We start from the raw sequence: 21,422 nt of genomic DNA on the forward strand, positions 1-21,422 counted from the left end.
AGCTTCCCTGAACTTATGTCATTGGATTACTACCTTTGAGCCCAATTGAACTTGAAGGCCAGGGGCCTTGACTGGTGTGTGGTATTGATACAGCAGTTTCCTTTTGTTCCATTTCCTGGTCTGAGTCAGATGAGTCAAAATGGAGCAGATCTCTGGCATCTAGAGATTGACAAGATTAGGGCAAACTAGACTGATTTGGAGTTGCTAAAGTGTGAAGTATTTCTCTGCTTTGGCGAGGGAGTTAAATTGTAGGGCTCTTATAATTTATAAAGGCTTTCTTCATGGTTGTCATATCCAAGGATACCAAGAGAGTGTTTTGGCTGCTGCACAGATTATTGCCAGTTTTTAAGTTCATCAAGTGTACTCAGCATTTCTTCTTGCTCACAATTTGGTAAGGCTCCAAAAGAGTTAATTACTACTCTTTCTAAGGAATATATTTTTGGTATTATTTTAGGTTAATTATTTCAACTTTGTCTTGACAAGGATGCTAGAGTTACTGGGTTGCCATAGTCTTTATAATTTGGCATGCTGCCCTTGGCATTGGGCAAGACAATCTCTCAATGTGCTCCTTTTTTCATCCTGAAAAACACATAGTTGATATATTTGAAAAGTGCCCCTCAAAGTGCCCAAAACATGGAAGGAATTGTAGATTGGTCAAATGACAGCAAAATAATTTTATATCCTGCCGCACTTTGATACTCTTTTAACAGCACTTTGAAAGAAATGGCTAAATGCCAGAATACAGTAATAGCTCTTCTATTAAACCAGCACCCATTGTTAACTCTAGTAAGTGTAACTTTAAACAGCTTCATTCATTTGAATTATATAACTGCCTGTTTAGGTTTATTTTTTGTGGAATGTGATGCTATAAGATCTCCCTTTATTTGAATGTTCTTAATAGTCTTAATTTGGTTTCCCCAATAGTTTCCGTTAATGACTAGCTGTGGGCTGTTCACTACTACTGCCAGTCTTTTAATCTTAAGTGGAAACTCTTAACTTATTTGCAAGTTTTGCCCAAGAGTTTCAAAAGCTGTTTTCTAAGAAGTCCACATTCTTGTTTATAGATGATTAATATTCAAAGATAGAAAGTACTGTTTGTGCAGTCAGTCAGCATCCCCTAGCAACAAGGTCTGTTGTAAATTCCTTTCAAAGTTGTTTGACCTGCTCAGCCCTCACCAAGGACATATTTTTCTGGAGAAAATTGCTGCTTCAGGGTGGGAAACTAAGGGAATATTCTGATCACCTGATTATGAGAGGTAGACAGCTCTAGAAATGGTTGCTTTTCAGGTTCTGTTTCCAAGAGCCTTGGTGGAGCAGTGGGCTAATGCCTCCTTAAGTAACACCAGCTGCCTGCAATTAGTGCAGGTTCGCATCCCACCAGGCTCAAGGTTGACTCAGCCTTCCATCCTTCCGAGGTAGGTAAAATGAGGACCCAGATTGTTGGGGGCAATTAAGCTGACTTTGTAATAATCCCGCTTGGGGTCTGTGTGAAAGCCCTAACAAGCAGGCATATACATAGAATGAAGGCTACTGCTAAGCTTGTAAGCTGCCCTGAGTCTTCGGAGAAGGGCGGGATATAAATGGAATTAAAATAAAATAAATAAAAATAAAAAATGCCAATTCAAATGGTCATGTGGATTTTAGGTGTGAATAAAGTAAGTAGGATTTGTCTTGTTATTTATTTACAGTTTTCTTGTCCAGGCATACTCATATCTGTCTGCTTTGTGATTTAGGTAGAATCTGGACTTTTATTGCATGGGAGGGGAGAGATTTTGACTTTTATCTTGAGAGGTTAAATTAGATTGAATTTGAGGATTTTCAGGATGTTATAGCTGTGTAATCTTTGAGTGAGCCATAGGGGTAGTTAACATAAGAGTAGCAGATTGAAATAAAATAAGGATAATATAGATAAAATGAGAAAAAAATACCAAGCAAATAGATTGTCTTCTCAGCTCATCAGGGCCATTTTCTTACTCTCAATACTAGCTAGCACTTCTGTTTTTTAATGAGTTTAGATCAGGCATGTCAAACTCGCGATGTCATGTGATGTTGCACGACTTTTTCCCCATTGCTGGCAATGGGGTGGGTGCAGTTTTGGTGTGATGCATCCGGCCCGTGGGCTGGCAATTTGACATGCCTGGTTTAGATCCTCATCGATGGATTTCAGTTGCAGAGAATACTTGTGGGGCTTTCAGGTACTTCGTTGTAGCAGCCTAAATTTCGGCTTCTACAGGTGAAACTTGAAAAATTAGAATATGTGCAAAAGTTCATTTATTTCAGTAATGCAACTTAAAAGGGGAAACTAATATATGAGATAGACTCATTACATGCAAAGCAAGATAGTTCTAGCTGTGATTTGTCATAATTGTGATGATTATGGCTTACAGCTCATGAAAACCCCAAATCCACAATCTCAGAAAATTAGAATATTGTGAAAAGGTGCAATATTCTAGGCTCAACGTGTCCCACTCTAATCAGCTAATTAAGCCATAACACCTGCAAAGGGTTCCTGAGCCTTTAAATGGTCTCTCAGTCTGGTTCAGTAAGAATCACAATCATGGGGAAGACTGCTGACCTGACAGTTGTGCAGAAAACCATCATTGACACCCTCCATAAGGAGGGAAAGCCTCAAAAGGTAATTGCAAAAGAAGTTGGATGTTCCCCAAGTGCTGTATCAAAGCACATTAATAGAAAGTTATGTGGAAGGGAAAAGTGTGGAAGAAAAAGGTGCACAAGCAGCAGGGATGACCGCAGCCTGGAGAGGATTGTCAGGAAAAGGCCATTCAAAAGTGTTGGGGACTTTCACAAGGAGTAGACTGAGGCTGGAGTCAGTGCATCAAGAGCCACCACACACAGACGGATCGTGGACATGGGCTTCAAATGTCGTATTCCTCTTGTCAAGCCGCTCCTGAACAACAAACAACGTTAGAAACGTCTTACCTGGGCTAAAGAAAAACAGACCTGGTCTGTTGCTCAGTGGTCCAAAGTCCTCTTTTCTGATGAGAGCAACTTTTGCATCTCATTTGGAAACCAAGGACCCAGAGTTTGGAGGAAGAATGGAGAGGCACACACTGCAAGATGCTTGAAGTCCAGTGTGAAGTTTCCACAGTCTGTGTTGATTTGGGGAGCCATGTCATCTGCTGGTGTTGGTCCACTGTGCTTCATTAAGTCCAGGGTCAACGCAGCCGTCTACCAGGAGATTTTGGAGCACTTCATGCTTCCTTCCACAGACGAGCTTTATGGGGATGCTGACTTCATTTTCCAGCAGCACTTGGCACCTGCCCACACTGCCAAAAGCACCAAAACCTGGTTCAATGACCGTGGGATTACTGTGCTTGATTGGCCAGCAAACTCGCCTGACCTGAACCCCATAGAGAATCTATGGGGCATTGCCAAGAGAAAGATGAGAGACATGAGACCGAACAATGCAGAAGAGCTGAAGGCCGCTATTGAAGCATCCTGGTCTTCCATAACACCTCAGCAGTGCCACAGGCTGATAGCTTCCATGCCAGGCCGCACTGAGGCAGTAATTGCTGCAAAAGGGGCCCAAAGCAAGTACTGAGTACATATGCATGCTTATACTTTTCAGAGGTCCGATATTGTTCTATGTACACTCCTTGTTTTATTGATTGCATGTAATATTCTAATTTTCTGAGATAGTGGATTTGGGGTTTTCATGAGCTGTACGCCATAATCATCACAATTATGACAAATCATGGCTTGAACTATCTTGCTTTGCATGTAATGAGTCTATATCATATATTAGTTTCCCCTTTTAAGTTGCATTACTGAAATAAATGAACTTTTGCATGATATTCTAATTTTTCGAGTTTCACCTGTATGTTGGGGTTATTTTGTCTTGATAGTGTTTTTTTTAACTTAATATGAATGTTTCTGTGATTTAGCAACTGCTTGAGTTAAGTGAGGGCAGAAGAATTAAAGCAGTCTTAGTATTTTCATCAAGTATCCTTCCTGAATTACATTCTGTCCAACTAAAGCACTTTTCTCATATATGAACTTTACACGCACTACTTGTATCTAGTAGTTCAGAAGAATATATAATGTTGGCTGTACTCTGTTTTACAGACAGAAGCACTGAAGTGTGTAGCTCAAGCCAGTAAGAATCGATCATTGGATGATTTCAAAGAGGTAAACAACCATAATAAGGAAAATGGGTTGAATATCTTTGTGTTATGTAGATTAATCCTTAGTCTTAGAAAAGGGACTTCTACATTGAGAAGCAGTAAAGGAAAAAGGGAGATCCAGCCTTTGAGTATTCAAGATATGCTTGCTGAACCCATTTGGGACTGGGTGGACTGGGCTGTGATTACTAAGCCTACAGTTTCAATCATAATAACTCAAGAGTCTGATTTCTTCAGAAGGTGCACTTTGGAGTGCAGACTTTTCTTCGCTGAAGGCCAGAAGAATCAATAACTTGGATCCTGCTATTGTTTGATAGGTCAAAGCATGTGGCAATGAAAATATTCTGAAGATAACCTGTTTTACAGATGTTGCAGGCATACTATGCACAAATCAAAAGCAAACTAGAAAAACAATTCGAACAGAAAGAAAACTTGATAACTTCTGTTGCTGGGAAGTAAAGTACAGTTCAAATGTTCCCTTCTACAACTTGGAAAAATATGTTTCTATCTGTATACAGATATATATGTGGGAAAGCTTTGAATATCTTGATTTGCACAACTGATTAATTGACCTGAACTAGGGGCTTATCTACAGAATTAAAGTTCAGTTTGGTTACGGCTACCTCACTATGAGAAGCTGTTTGGCTCCAAAGTGGAAATGGTGGTTTTAAGAAGGTGTGGGCATGCTTGCTGCCCCTCTTGGCGTCTCCTCAAAGGAGACAGCAGGTTCAGTAAGCATGCCCACAACCCCTCTGAAGCACTATTTTTGCTTCAGATCTAAACAAATATACATCACTAGGACATATGATTGTTGCAAAAGTTCATATAGCCACTTGAAAGTACCTGCTGGATGCTCATAAGTCTGTGTATTTTCATTAGTCAGAGATAACCATTTCAGTCCCATATGTAATTCCTTTTTTAATGAAGTTTTTAATCATATCAAAGATGTTTCTAAAAAATAGACATGAATGGGATAACTTCAGGTAACCTGTTCAGGATGGTTGTGAGGTTGACTTTTGCATTTAGTAATGATTGAATTTGATCTACCATAGGCTCTGAAAGATTATAAAGTGGAACTCAGGGATGACCCCATCATCAATACGCATTTGGGAAAACTCTATGATAACTTATTGGAACAAAACCTCATCCGTGTTATTGAGCCTTTCTCCAGAGTGCAGGTAAAAAGCTCCTGCAGATCTTGCCATGTGCTTCCCTTTCTGCTTTTATTAAATCATTGTTGTTCTCTCTTTTCCTATCAAATTGGGCATGGAGATTTTATTCTAAAACATTGGCACGTTCATATAAAACTAATCTAAGATTTGTTTTAAATCTTTGAAACACTTTGTCTTGTTGAACAAGTCAGAGTCCATATGACATATAAAGTAATTATGTCTTATTTGGACAATTCTGATGTGCCTTCCTCCTGTTTCTTTTGGATGGAGTACAAAACCAAACTTGGTCTAAACTATTATTCTAGCATCAAACATAATCACAAGCCCTGGTTAAAATGAGGAAGGATTTGTAAACTAACAGCACCTTGTGGTTCTATTAAAAAATCAGCCATGGTTTCTTTTCTCATACTACATATTTATTTGGCCACAATTTATGCATTAGCTAAACCAGAAAGGAACATATACATTTTAGCAGAAAAGCTGTATAGACATAAGTAAAATTTAAAAAAAAATTGTCTAAGCCAGGCTACTCATGTTAGATACAAAAATAGACACAAATTGAAATCCACTCTGTTTGAGTTACAAATAGAAAGGTTTATTAGACTTCACAACAAAGTCTAAAAAGTAACGGTTTGCAAAGCGTGGTGGATTCAGGAAGGCAAACAATGCAATGTAGCCAAGCACTGAACCACACCCCAAATTCCAAAATCACATATTATTATACATCCTATCGCGACGCCCCATTCCCTCCCCCATGGCCCCATTGGCTTAGACTTTGGAGGTGGCTTTGGAGGTTACATTCTATCAGAAGCGCCTAAACAGAATACATTATCTCTGTCCCTGTTTGCTTACATTATACTAATAAGATCCCTCCCCTACTATCCTGTTTACTCAGACCATATATGTACATGCTTATCAATTCTAGAGGAGAGATGTCTCCCATCTTCTACACCTGCCAGGGGTACCAGACACCAGAAGGTACTTAAAAACAATTTCTAGATGGTGACTCACACTGGGCCCCATGGTAACTCCTGTTCTCCCCCTCCTTCCACTTGAGGCTTGTATTTTTCCCCATATACTCAAAGCATCTACTCAGGCAATTGATTATAAAATGATTATTATAAAATATAAAATATGATTACATGATAATACTAAAAGCATATTTATATTTATTTTTAAATTTCCTTGCTACTTCCAGTTATTTTCCACAAATCCACCCTTTTTCTTTTTACCCATTCTTTAAAAATAAAACATTTTTTTCCAGATTTCTTTGTATTTCTAATTTCTTTTCATATTCTACAAAATTAGTTTCTTCATTGATTTTGTAAGGTTATACATTTTTCTCCCTAGTGATTCTTTCTGATTAATTTGTATTATTCCTTCCACAGTACTCTGAACAATATTCTTAATGAGAGGGATGAGACAAGATAAAACATTAATCCCATAATGATTATTACAAGCATAAATAAAGCTTGCTTCCAATTTCTAAAAATTCCCCCTAAAAAGCCATTATCATCCAATATTCCAGTCCAGGTTTGTACAGGGACATGTGCTAATTTTCACATTCTATTAGTACAGGTGAAACTCGAAAAATTAGAATATCGTGCAAAAGTTCATTTATTTCAGTAATGCAACTTAAAAGGGGAAACTAATATATGAGATAGACTCATTACATGCAAAGGAAGATAGTTCAAGCCATGAATTGTCATAATTGTGATGATTATGGCGTACAGCTCATGAAAACCCCAAATCCACAATCTCAGAAAAATAGATTATTACATGCAATCAATAAAACAAGGAGTGTACATAGAACAATATTGGACCTCTGAAAAGTATAAGCATGCATATGTACTCAGTACTTGGTTTGGGCCCCTTTTGCAGCAATTACTGCCTCAATGCGGCCTGGCATGGAAGCTATCAGCCTGTGGCACTGCTGAGGTGTTATGGAAGACCAGGATGCTTCAATAGCGGCCTTCAGCTCTTCTGCATTGTTCGTTCTCATGTCTCTCATCTTTCTCTTGGCAATGCCCCATAGATTCTCTATGGGGTTCAGGTCAGGCGAGTTTGCTGGCCAATCAAGCACAGTAATCCCACGGTCATTGAACCAGGTTTTGGTGCTTTTGGCAGTGTGGGCAGGTGCCAAGTCCTGCTGGAAAATGAAGTCAGCATACCCATAAAGCTCGTCTGCGGAAGGAAGCATGAAGTGCTCCAAAAACTCCTGGTAGACGGCTGCGTTGACCCTGGACTTAATGAAGCACAGTGGACCAACACCAGCAGATGACATGGCTCCCCAAATCAACACAGACTGTGGAAACTTCACACTGGACCTCAAGCATCTTGCAGTGTGTGCCTCTCCATTCTTCCTCCAGACTCTGGGTCCTTGGTTTCCAAATGAGATGCAAAAGTTGCTCTCATCAGAAAAGAGGACTTTGGACCACTGAGCAACAGACCAGGTCTGTTTTTCTTTAGCCCAGGTAAGACGCTTCTGACGTTTGTTGTTCAGGAGCGGCTTGACAAGAGGAAAACGACATTTGAAGCCCATGTCCACGATCCGTCTATGTGTGGTGGCTCTTGATGCACTGACTCCACTCCTTGTGAAAGTCCCCAACACTTTTGAATGGCCTTTTCCTGACAATCCTCTCCAGGCTGCGGTCATCCCTGCTGCTTGTGCACCTTTTTCTTCCACACTTTTCCCTTCCACATAACTTTCTATTAATGTGCTTTGATACAACACTTTGGGAACATCCAACTTCTTTTGCAATTACCTTTTGAAGCTTTCCCTCCTTATGGAGGGTGTCAATGATGGTTTTCTGCACAACTGTCAGGTCAGCAGTTCCCCATGATTGTGATTCCTACTGACCCAGACTGAGAGACCATTTAAAGGCTCAGGAAGCCTTTACAGGTGTTATGGCTTAATTAGCTGATTAGAGTGGGACAGTTTGAGCCTAGAATATTGCTCCTTTTCACAATATTCAAATTTTCTGAGATTGTGGATTTGGGGTTTTCATGAGCTGTAAACCATAATCATCACAATTATGACAAATCACAGCTTGAACTATCTTGCTTTGCATGTAATGAGTCTATCTCGTATATTAGTTTCCCCTTTTAAGTTGCATTACTGAAATAAGTGAACTTTTGCACAATATTCTAATTTTTTGAGTTTCACCTGTAATTTCTTCTATAACGTTTCCATTACCATCTATTTGTAAACAACAGTTAAGTTAAATTTTCCTCACACACCACCTTCTTCTGCCAGCAAATAATCTAATGCTAAACTATTTTGATATATTGCTGTCCTCTTAAAAGAACATATTCTTTGCATACTGAAATAATCCACTAAAAACACTGCAAACAGCAACAACAAATAACTCCTGTAACTATAATTAGTAATAAAAATGCAATCCCTGTGTTAGCCTGATCTCTTAAGATCTAGAAATAGATTATTAAAAAAAATTAAAGGGACTCCAAAAATCCTCCCATTGTTCTTTATCTACTTGATGTTTTATAGCATTTGATTCTTCCGTGTAAGGTTTTATTAGTCACTCTCCCTTTCATCTTGGGTCCAGGGAGAGTACCAACTATTTGTCGTCCATCATATATTACTCCATCCTGGGCACATGTTTCCATTTTTGAAACCTCAAGGGCTTGATGATTTATTTATTTTTTTGGTCAACATGCTAATATGTTTATTAGCATTAGCATCAATCTGAAATTTGATATCAGTAGTATTCAATGTAACGTGGTACAAAACCTCATCCCTTACCTTAATTGTCCCAATATATATTTGATTAGCCTGTATACACCTTAAATCTATCCATTCTGTATCCTCCAGTGGAATTTGAATATCACTATCTCCCAATATAACTGAAATTAGGGCACCTTGTGTTTCCGCTGTCTCAATTTCAATCTCTCCTATAATTGGGTATGTGGGATAAAGAGGCTCTTTTAGTGTCAGACCTTTACACATTTATAAACAATCTTCCACTATTACTATGTCACAAGGTTCTTCATAGGGACAGACCGGTCCACAATCACAGCAGTGATAACAACAACAGCATTCAGTGATACAGTTGCAATCACAGAACCAACATATTATGTAAGGGTTTGTAGAATGCAGAGGTCCACAGCTTCTTCTGGAATCCTTTGGATGGTACAGCATAGGCCACCACTCAGATCGAAAAAGCCAGAAAGCTGCTACTCCTGCAATGAGAAAAATCACAAACAAAACCCAGGCTATTCATCCCACAATAATCACATCAGTTTTTGGTAATTTTTATTCACGGTGGATCTTTTCCAGGAATTATTTTCCACTCTTTTGGCTCCACCCTTTTTCTTTCTTTCAAACTGCTGTTTTAGTTGTTAGGAGGACTTGGTAGGGACCATCCCAGGGTGAAGTAAGTTTTTCTTCACGCCAGTTTTTTATCAGGACTCAATCACAAGGCTGAAACTTGTGGACAGCAAACTCCAATGGAGGTCTGGGCTAGCAGTCCTTGTTTCCTGAGAAAAGACAAAGCGGAAAACAGCCCCAGTATCTAATCCTTTATAAACATGTCATTAGTTTCATATTGTGGAATTTTCCCCACTTGAGATAATTTAAATTCAACTTGAACGCATTGAAATAGCCTCACCACTAGATGTAATAGAGCTTTTTATTTACTTATTTACATATCATATATTTATCCCAGATTTGTGTAACTAAAGTATAAATGCTGTTTTAGAAAAGTATCAATCATCCCTTGTGACCCCCCGCCCCTTCAATGGCTGCTTCTGTGTCCTAGCTATTGCTTTTTTTTCTTTCTTTCTTTTCTTTCTTTTCAACATCCATCTTCCATCTTGCAACATCCACCTCTCACTTTCTTCTACTTCCCATGTTTCTCTCTTTCCATATTTCAATAATACATTCTTGTTCCTTCAACATTCTAAGGCTTGTGTTAAGGCATACAATTCTTTGCATGCAATTCACAAGTCTGTGCAAACCAACTTACAGTTGCAAGAAAAAGTATGTGAACCCTTTGGGATTACGTGGAGTTTTGCATGAATTGGCCATAAAATGCACTCTAAACGTCATGTAAGTCACAACAATAGAAAAACACAGTCTGCTTAAAATAATACTACACAAACATTAGCTGTTGTCATGTTTTCATTGAACATAAGATGGAAACATTCACAGTGCAGGGTGGAAAAAGTATGTGAACCTTTGGACTTAATAACTGGTTGACCCTCCTTTGGCAGCAATAACCTCAACCAAACGTTTCCTGTAGTTGCAGATCAGTCCTGCACAACGATCTGGAGTAATTTTGGACCACTCCTCTTCACAAAACTGTTTGTGTAGCAATATTCTTGGGATGTCTGGTGTGAATCGCTCTCTTAAGGTCATGCCACAGCATTTCAATCGGGTTGAGGTCAGGACTCTGACTGGGCCACTCCAGAAGGCGTATTCTGTTCTGTTGAAGCCATTGTTTTGTTGAATTACTTGTATGCTTTGGGTCATTGTCCCGTTGCATCACCCATCCTCTGCGGAGCTTCAGTTGGCGGACAGATGGTCGTACGTTTTCCTGCAAAATGTCCTGATAAACTCTGGAATTCATTTTCCCATCAATGACAACAATCCGTCCAGGCCCTGAGGCAGCAAAGCAGCCCCAAACCATGATGCTCCCTCCGCCATGTTTTACAGTGAGGATGAGGTTTTGATGTTGGTGTGCTGTGCCTTTTTTTCTCCACACATAGTGTTGTGTGTTTTTCCCAAACAACTCAATTTTGGTTTCATCTGTCCACAGTATATTTTGCCAGTAGTGCTGTGGAACATCCAGGCGCTCTTTTGCAAACTTCAAACGTGCTGCAATTCTTTTTTGGACAGCAATGGCTTCCTCCGTGGTGTCCTCCCATGTACTCCATTCTTGTTTAATGTTTTCCTTATTGTAGATGTGTCAACACAAATGTTAGCATGTGCCAGAGATTTCTGTAGGTCTTTAGCTGACACTCTAGGATTCTTCTTTACCTCATTAAGCATTATGCGCTGTGCTCTTGCAGTCATTTTTACAGGACGACCACGCCTAGGGAGAGTAGCAACAGTGCTAAACTTTCTCCATTTGTAGACAGTCTGTCTTACCGTGGACACATGAACATCAAGGCTTTTGGAGATACTTTTGTAACCCTTTCCAGCTTCATGCAAGTCAACAATTCTTGATCGTAGGTCTTCTGAGAGATCTTTTCTGCGAGGCATGGTTCACATCAGAGAGTGCTTCTTGAGACCAGTAAACCCAAAACAGGTGTGTGTTTTTAAAGGGCAGGACAGCTGTCAGCAACACATCCAATATCATCACACTGATTGGAGTCAAGGTTGGCTCACTCCTGGCTCCACTTAGCTCTTGGAGAAGTCATTAGGCTAGGGGTTCACATACTTTTTCCACCCTGCACTGTGAATGTTTACATGTTATGTTCAATTAACACATGACAACAGCTAATGTTTGTGTAGTATTATTTTCAGCAGACTGTGTTTTTCTATTGTGACGTGCATGACGTTTAGAGCACATTTTATGGCCAATTCATGCAAAACTCCACGTAATCCCAAAGGGTTCACATACTTTTTCTTGCAACTGTAAAAGCAACTTTCCTGTTTCTTCCTTCTATTATCCATTCCTTTATCCTTTTCTTCTGCCACTCTGGCCTAACTTTTTTTTTTATTTTTTTTTTTATTAAAAAGTTTTATCATACATTTTATCTTTAACAAACCCCCCTACCCCTCCCCTATCCCTCCCTCCTTACCCCTCCCCCCCTCCCCCCCCCGACTTCCCAGAGCTAAGTACAAGGTATAAAAAACAAAAAAAAAGAATCATAAACAACCACATGCTAACAACCGTAAACTCTAAAATCTATCACTCTCTAGCTCATATAGAATAACTACAAACACTATTAATATAAAATCTTCATTTCAAAAAAAGGATTTAGGCAATCTAGCATGACTTGGGACGCGCTTAAAAGCTCCAGCCTTGTCCATCTGTACATCCAAAACACCATTCCAATCCCCCATAAAAATAACAGATTTATAATCCAACTGGGTAAGCTTTGTATAAAGTAAACTAAAAAAGTCAGCTTGTTGTTGATTAGGAGCATATAATCCAACTAAAAGCGTCTTTTTGCCTTCTAGCAGCAGCTCTATCATAACGTATCTTCCATGCTTATCTGCTTCAGTTAAGTCTGCTGTTAAAGCACTTTTAACATAAACAACCACTCCATTTTTCTTATTCATTGCAGAAGCAACAAATCGCGTACCCAACCTTGAGTTCAGTAAATACTTTTGATCCACAACCCTAATATACGTTTCTTGCAAACATATAACATCTATCTTGAATTGTTTTAAATATTGAAAAACTTTCTTCCTCTTCTGTGGTGAATTTAGTCCATTAACGTTCCAAGTTAAAAATTTAGTTGTCATGCATATCATCCCAAAGCTCTTAAAGCGCTGCTCTGATAGGACTATCTTTTTTAGGCCGTGCTCCTCCCACTGCTTGGCTATAAGTACGTTGTAAGTTCCATAGACTTCTGCTGATCTTGTTCTTTTATTTTTTATTTTTTAATTGTTTTAAAGCAGCACGCGTCACCTTCTGCTCTCTAAGATCATCCAAAGAAGTTGTAGCTTGATCTCCTCCAGCACCGTTCTCCTCTGTCTGTCCGTCTTCAGCCTCTTGATGTTCTCCTTCTCCAGATCTCTTTGCAGCTTCCAAAAGTAATAATGGGGTTGCTTTTAAAACGTTATTGTAAAAATCACGCGCCTGCATCACAGTAACCAAACGGTACCTTTTACCTTCATGCATCACCATCAACCCAACTGGGATCTCCCATCTGAACCTTATATCTCGTTGTTTGAGCTCTTGCACAAGAAATGTAAAATCCTTCCTTCTCCTTAAAATCTTTGGAGGAATTTCTTTTAGAACCAAAACTTCTTGATCAGCAATCACAACTTTAGAATCATAGGCAGCTTGTATAACTTCATCTCTAATTTCCCTCTTTACAAAATAAACCACCACATCTCTAGGCAGCTTTCTCTGTCTAGCAATCCATGAATTCACACGAAACACTTTATCCATGCCTCCCTTTATTTCAGATGCTGGCTGATTCAATACCACTTCCAGAGCCTCAGAAATCAGCTGCTTTAGATCTTCCTTAATATTCTCTTTTAAGCCTCTGATTCTAACAGCAAACTGCATCTGGTAATATTGAGCAAGACTCAATTCTCTGTCCATTTTGTCTCTTAAATCTTCATTCTCCAATACTTTTGCTTCTAATATGGCATTCTTTTGAGTCAAATCTTCCACTTTTTCATCCAGGTCTTCCACACATTCAGCCACTTTATACACTGAAGACAAAATGTCTGCCTTCATCACACTGAACTTCTGTTCCATCCTCTCTTCCATTCTCTCCTCCAATTTCTCCAATTTCTCCTCCATCCGTGCAAATTTATCACCCATTGATTCCAGAATTACCTGAGCATGTTTTTCAAGAGCATCTTGTAGATCCTTCGGTGTCAATACATCAGGAGGATGCAACGCCTGCAATGATGATTGTTGCGTCGGAGAAGTTCCAGCACTCCGAAGAGTTTTTGAGGGAGGTTTAGCCGCCATCTTTTACTTCCACTTGTGACGCACTTTCACTTTAAGTTTAAAAAAGTCCATCAAGCTCGAGAGTAAAATATAATAATCCTCTTTATCCTTTCCTCTTGTACCGCTCTGCCTGCTTCTTTTATTCCATAGTCCTTCCTTCAGGCAGGGGTGGTCGCAAACGCCTGGCTCTGCTCCAAGAAATCCGGAGCAGAGACGCTGGCCAGCTGGGAGCGACCCAGGCTACGGGGGAGTTCGATCCTTCAGCCGCCCAAGCTACAAGCTCAGGCGGCCCCGGAGAACTCAACCCCTACCTGGGGCCTCACCCCCTCCTCTTCTCCCGAGGAGGGGGCTTCAAATTCACCCGAACAGCTGATCGACGCTGTTTCGGGTGAAAATTACTCAGCTGAGCCGCGGGCAGCCCGGGAAGGCTGTCTCCGGCGCCGCGCAGCCACCGGAAGTCCACTCTGGCCTAACTTCTGTCTTCTCTACTTCCACTATCAACTTTACATGAGCCAACTCTTTCCCTTTACTATTAATCAATCTTCTTCATTTCCCTTATCCAAAGTATTCAGGACTCCATAAGCATTAACAAGCTTGCTGTAAGGCATAAAATCCACAGGCTAGTGCTGATTAAGGGAGGGAAATTCTCCCAGCTTCCACTCACATTTTCTTCCTCCCCATCTACTATTGCACCTTCATTATACCTTTCTTTGTCTTTTTCTTTTTGTTTTCCCAACTACTTTGGTATGAACAAGTGGTTACCTCCTTTCGGCTTTCTGATTTAAAATTACCCACACTTAATAAGAAATGCTAACCACCAAGGCTTCCCCAAATGTCAATTTTAGACAAAAATGCTACTGGCTGTCTCTTTTCCCCCACTTCTGGATCAAAACCTCTTCCAAGCGATTTCTTTGCCTATATTTACAAACAAATTACCTAGTGAAGAGCCAACAAAGGAGCGCTCATCAAACTCTGTTAGAGCTTGTTAACATTAGGCTCCTTTTCTAACAGTTTTCAATACAAATCTTTAATCAAAACATATAGCTCATATACAGTCCCAAAAATTTTCTCAACTCCTTTGTTTTAAACAAGGGTTGAATTACAATTCCTTCGATTCTCTTAGGTATTATTTTCTATCAGTGTGTCCTGCACACAGACATAAAAACATAAAAATAAAAACAACAAGAACAAAAAGCAACTCTACAACAATAAACAAACTTAATAAGATATTCTGAGTTACTGAAATAGTCCTATATCAAACTTTAATATTGCTTTTAATATAAAGTTAGTCAAATTCCAATTTAATCAGATTCCAATCAGATGGAAACAAATTTCCATTAAGTAGGTTAAAACTTACAAATCTAAGCAGAACAATTCAAAGTAATTTCTTTTGGTTGTTGAATAAAACTAAAACTCAATTTCCAAAAAAGATTGTCCAACAATTAATCTCTCCTCTTTCAAGTAAAAAAAAAGCAAGCTGAAACTGCAAGAGTGGGCATTCAATTTCACATCCACCCCCCTTCCTCAGACCGGAATTCTAAGCAGAGAAAAAAAAAACAGCTAAAACAACCAGCCCCCCCCCCCCTCTTCTGGCTGTCTCTCTCACTCTTAAAGTAACAAGGTGGGGGGAGAAAGAGACTGGAGGGAAAAAAAGGTAAAAGAAACTTTACAAAAATCTCACCACTAAAAAAAATAGTTTGCTCTCCTTCACATGCATTTTCCATAAATTCTCTCACACATCCTCCATGGCTTTTTCAACAATAAAATCTGCAGTTTACTGTTCCTTTCACAGCCTGCGATGGGGTGGGGGTGGTAGGTGGGTTTGAGGGCTAACACACATTTACATACCAGCAAATTAACTCATTCACTTCCATTCAAACTGCCTGCATAAACAATTTCACATACAAAAATTTCATTTCATACTTTCTTCAGGCAAACCAATCACTATTATTATACTTTCAGAGAGCTGTTCACAAGCCAATGAGCTCCTTGTTCCAAATCTCTTGTTTGTTTTTAAGTAAGGCCTTTTTATTTATTGTTATTAGACACAACACAGATAGACACACATACACTACCTCCACACTCCTCTAACAAAAATGAACTATTCACTGCCTGGAATCTAACAGGCATATAAACTTCTTTTATTAACATACATGTTTAATGCTTGACATAGCCAATTTTTAAAACTTCCTTATTTTGAGCAAAATGAACTAGTGCTTTTAATAGGATTTCTTGGCCACTCAAAATAACAATATTGAATCATGGTACCTTTGCCAACTTTGCCCTAAGGGACTTTCCAGGGGACACCTTATCCCCTTACTGGCCTTATTGCCCATGACTGATCTTTCCCTGCCTATGAGGCCTCCAACACACACAGTCAACCCATTAATAAGAGTCCCAAAGGATTCTCTTTATCTACATTTAGTCTGGGATTTTTCCTAATTTTCTTCACACATTTCTTTTCCGGGAACACTCTGAGAATTGCCCATACTGGTTTACCGTACTGTTATCTTATCCTTACCAATCTAATGAGACCACCTTTTGCTTCACCAAGCTCCTGCTTCCCCTTTTACCAAAGGGTCAGCTCCCACTCCGTCTTGCTACCCCCAGTGGTACTCGGGACATCTAATGCACTCCTCTCCCAGATCTCAGATTCTAACAGTCCTACCAAGCCCTCCCCCAACCGCCTAGGTGGTTTTCATCTGGCCACCCCAAATCTTACCTAGGTCCGTGCACTAAGTTACCTGGTTTTTCCTGAGGCCGGCAATCTCTGTTCCTGGTTCCCTCACCCTTTTTTCTATTTGTAACTTCCACTTAGGTTCGTAGGGCTCTAGGGTTCGCTCAGCACTCACCACTCCTGGAGTTCAAAGCTGGACTGTCGAACTCGACAGGGCATGCCTTCCACATCGTCCACCAAGTTAGGGAGTCCCGAACGAAATCCTGTTGAGTCCCGGGTTTCGGCACCAAAAATTGTTAGACACAAAAATAGTCACAAATTGAAATCCACTCTGTTTGAGTTACAAATAGAAAGGTTTATTAGACTTCACAACAAAGTCTAAAAAGTAATGGTTTGCAAAGCGTGGTGGATTCAGGAAGGCAAACAATGCAATGTAGCCAAGCACTGAACCACACCCCAAATTCCAAAATCACATATTATTATACATCCTATCGCGACGCCCCATTCCCTCCCCCATGGCCCCATTGGCTTAGGCTTTGGAGGTTACAATCTATCAGAAGCGCCTAAACAGAATACATTATCTCCGCCCCTGTTTGCTTACATTATACTAATAAGATCCCTCCCCTACTATCCTGTTTACTCAGACCATATATGTACATGCTTATCAATTCTAGAGGAGAGATGTCTCCCATCTTCTACACCTGCCAGGGGTACCAGGCACCAGAAGGTACTTAAAAACAATTCTTAGAAGGTGACTCACACTGGGCCCTGTGGTAACTCCTGTTCTCCCCCTCCCTCCACTTGAGGCTTGTATTTTTCCCCATATAGTCAAAGCATCTACTCAGGCAATTGATTATAAAATGATTATTATAAAATATAAAATATGATTACATGATAATACTAAAAGCATATATATTTTTATTTTTAAATTTCCTTGCTACTTCCAGTTATTTTCCACACTCACAAATGTTCTGTTACATGGGTTTTAGGACTGGGATAGGAATTTCAGGGCATAATGAATTGGGTGAAACTGTTCCAAAGCTAGAATAGTAGTTTTCAATATGGGATCAATAAATGGATTTAGTTATCAAATTATTCTATAGGAATTCTTTGATCAGAAGTACTAAGAGAATCCTCAGTTACTAAATTGTTTGCCATGCATATGTAGTTGAATAATAGATTCTAAATAATTGATTATAAAGCCAATAAGATTATTTCAAGATAGGAAGATTTTTTAAAAGAACTGTAGTATGGATAGAGATTAATACTTTTCTTTATCAAAGTAATAAAAATGTAATTGTCAAAATGGCCTTGTTTCATTATGAAGAAAAACCTATCAAGTGTGAATCAAATAATCAGAAGCTCTAACATCAAAGTTGAAATTATATAGAGAATAAGGAAAGCAACCTTGACAGATGTGTTAGATTCATTACCAAAGTGACAAGCAGAAAAGCATATCTTAAGTCAACAAGCAGAAAATATGCAGAAGAGGCTCAGGATACCTCCCTAAGTATAAGAAAGCAAGGAGCTACAGCACAATCAGACTTGTAAGATTCTGTTATCATAGCCACTCTTAATAAAAGTTGTTTCAGCCTTCCTGTGGAGTGGATTCCTGGCCTGGTCTACCTAGTAATGCTGACAAATTAGCACCATCAGTTGTGAATACAGGGGTGGTGCCAAATAGTGTAAAGATTAATAGATAATTATTACATATTAACTGTCAGAAAAATAGCAGTTCCACTCACTGTGGTTCCATCTTAGCTGCATTGGCTTCTGGTTGCCCTCCGGGTGCGATTCAAGGTGCTGGTAATTACCTTTAAAGCCCTACATGGCTTAGGCCCGGGGTACCTGCGAGACCACCTGCTGCCATTGTCAACCTCCCATCGCCCAGTTCGCTCCCACAGAGTCGGCCTCCTCGGGGTTCCGTCGGCTAGGCAATGCCGGCTGGCGACCCCCAGGGGGAGAGCCTTCTCTGTAGGCACGCCGACCCTCTGGAATGAACTGCCTCCGGAGCTGCGGACGGCCCCTGACCTTCAGTCCTTCCGCCGTGACCTGAAGACATGGATGTTCCAACAAGCGGGCCTGGACTGACTATGGTTTTAAATATGGCTTTTATTGGGTTAAATTGTCATTTATTTATTACATTCATTGTTTAATTCTTTTTTAAATTTTGTACTTTATGTTTTTTAATTTTTTGTTGTTGTGAGCCGCCCTGAGTCCTTGGGGAGAAGGGCAGCATATAAATTTAATAAATCTGAATCTGAATCTGAATTTCTTTTGCAGATTGACCACATATCTAGCCTTATCAAGTTATCAAAGGTAAGAGCTCAGATGTAGCAGCCTATATGATACTACTTTCAGTAATTTTTTGTTAAAATATCAGATACAGTTGTGAAAAAGCCACATTAATTTTCTTCAGCTACAAGTGATTTAGGGAGAAATTTCAAATTCACTTTCAACTCTTTTAAAAAGACATAAGTAATTCTGTTCTTGAAGAATTTAAATAAAACAAAAAGCTTACTAATCCTGAAATACTAGAACTCCACATGGAAATAAGCTGTATTGAACACACTAACCCAGGGCTTTTCAACCTTTTCACCCATTGTACCACTTTTAGGATATGGCAACATCCGGGTACCACCAGTCGCCTAGCAAGGTGTCAAAAACTTGGATGACCAAAAAAAAAAAGGAAAAAAGTGATGAAGTACAGGTAGTCCTCAACTTACAACAGTTCGCTTAGTGACTGTTCGAAGTTACAATGGCACTGAAAAAAGTGCCCCCCCAAAGCCACAGCCAAGCAAGACACCTGCCTGCCCGCCCGAGGTTTTCATTGTGAGCATTTCTGTTGAGGATTGGCAGCGGGGGTGGGGGGATGTTTGGTTTTTATTCTCCACCCCCCTCTGCTGGGTGGTTTCAGCAGGTTTGAGTCACTTCATAGGACCCTGAGACACTGTGACCGTCATAAATATGAATCAGTTGCCAAGCATCTGAATGTAAATCACAAGAACCTGAAGATGCTGCAACATTCCAGCTGATCGGTGCTTCTTCTGGGCTCAGCAGAAGTGCGAGGATCAGCGCCGAGCTCCAGCTGGAGCCTGGCATTGATCCTGGTGCTTCCACTGAGCCCTGACAGCCCTGCAGCTCCAGCCATCTCTTGCTCAGGCTTGTGCAGTGCTGACACCAGTTCAGCTCATTCCCCTCCCCCACCACCACTTTTCTAGGATGGTTGTGTACCACCTGCCAGGTGCCAATGTACCACAGGTGGTACCCATACCACTGGTTGAAAAGCCCTGCACTAAGCAGATATACATGGGTTGAACTGTAAAGTTTTATCTGACTTTGGCAACTGATTTTTTTGAAATAAGCAATGGAAAATAGTTCTTCACGGGAGAAAAGGGTGGGGAGCATTATTCTAAGCCAGGGGTGTCAAACTGCCAGCCCATGGGCCAGATGCGTCATGCTGAAACTGCACCCACCCCATTGCCGGCAATGTAAAAAAAGTTGTGATACATCATGACACATCATGTGACATTGCAAGTTTGACACCCCTGTTCTAAGCAATTTCTCACTTAAGCATTTCTTGGTTCAATTTCAGGCAGATGTGGAAAGAAAGCTCTCTCAAATGATCCTGGACAAAAAATTCCATGGTGAGTTCCACAGTTCTCAAGAATGAAGGAGTTTGTTCCTGAATAAATATGAAGTACCTCAACAAGCATCAACAATAAGTTGTATTATATTGAGGAATTCCCACAAGTTTTAGGGTTCTTCCTTTATCCTCATCTTTAAAAGTTCTGTACTTGGAAACTATATAGATGGAGTCTAATCTTTATTTATTAAATACATAATTTAAGCTAGTCTACTTGCTTTGCTTCTTTGAAGTCTGTCCAAATAAAAGTGAACACTTTGTGTTAGAGATGTAAGTTATCCAAAACCCTTAATTGAAACTTTTCTCTCATTAGGGATTCTTGACCAAGGTGAAGGTGTCCTGATTATTTTTGATGAACCACCTGTAGACAAAACATACGAAGCTGCTTTGGAGACCATTCAGAATATGAGTAAAGTAGTGGATTCATTATACAACAAAGCTAAGAAGCTAACATAGGTGAGGGGCTCTTTCAGCCCATAGTTAAGGCTGTAACAGATTTTTGTATCCCCTCCAGAAGAATTGTTCTGTTGAATGATATGGCTCCGTCTTTTATTTTCCTTTCAGAGTTGAAAACTCTTGGCTGTTTGGAGTGTTGGTGTGTGAAACTGGGGGGAGGGGGCAACAAAAGATTCAGAAGACTGATGGAGGGGGTTATTCTCCACCCTCCTTTTGCTCTACTTCTCACTCAAAAACTTTAAGACAGCCTTCCCCAACCTGGTGACCTCTAGATGTGTTGGAACTATAGGTCTTTGAATTCCAATCAACATGGCTGGGAATTGTCTATAGACACTGCTTTTTCACAAGGCAACTAGACTGTTTTTCTTTGAAGACATTTCGCTTCTCATCCAAGAAGCTTTTTCAGCTGTGACTGGATGGTGGGGAATGGAAGGATTTACAGGTAGTCCTCAAGGTACGAACCTAATGGAGCCTGCCCATTAGGTTCACAAGTCAAAAAATTCATGAAATGAAAGATTCAATTTTACATTTTTTAAAAATCAAATTCATTAATTCAAATGGATTGTTAAATGAACGAAGTTCTAACTTAACTATTTCCTCTACTTTGTTAGTTGATCTCTGCCTGAACTGAGAGGCCTTATGGCAGCTGCCGCCGCCAATCAGCTGTTTGCTTCCACTCAAGAATGAAATGCCTGCAAGCAGGCTGCATAACTCCTTTTGCAAAGATTT

The 21,422-nt window shown here is 39.9% G+C and overlaps 1 protein-coding gene across 1 annotated transcript in view; it reads left to right on the plus strand.

Annotated features, from left to right (window-relative positions):
- The window catches only part of LOC308676480 (26S proteasome non-ATPase regulatory subunit 11-like), a 43,277-nt gene extending 22,426 nt beyond the window's left edge, over positions 1-20,851 (plus strand). Inside the window, exons 9-13 of the mRNA XM_081342294.1 lie at positions 4,087-4,149; positions 5,195-5,320; positions 18,875-18,910; positions 20,187-20,238; positions 20,551-20,851. Of these exons, the coding sequence (XP_081198420.1) occupies positions 4,087-4,149; positions 5,195-5,320; positions 18,875-18,910; positions 20,187-20,238; positions 20,551-20,693 (420 nt within the window). The 3' untranslated portion in view covers positions 20,694-20,851. The remainder of the gene's footprint in view (positions 1-4,086; positions 4,150-5,194; positions 5,321-18,874; positions 18,911-20,186; positions 20,239-20,550) is intronic.
- The last annotated feature ends 571 nt before the right edge of the window (positions 20,852-21,422 follow it).

The sequence above is a fragment of the Vipera berus genome (assembly GCF_964194415.1).
Source record: "Vipera berus genome assembly, chromosome: W".
In the NCBI taxonomy this organism is placed as follows: domain Eukaryota; kingdom Metazoa; phylum Chordata; class Lepidosauria; order Squamata; family Viperidae; genus Vipera; species Vipera berus.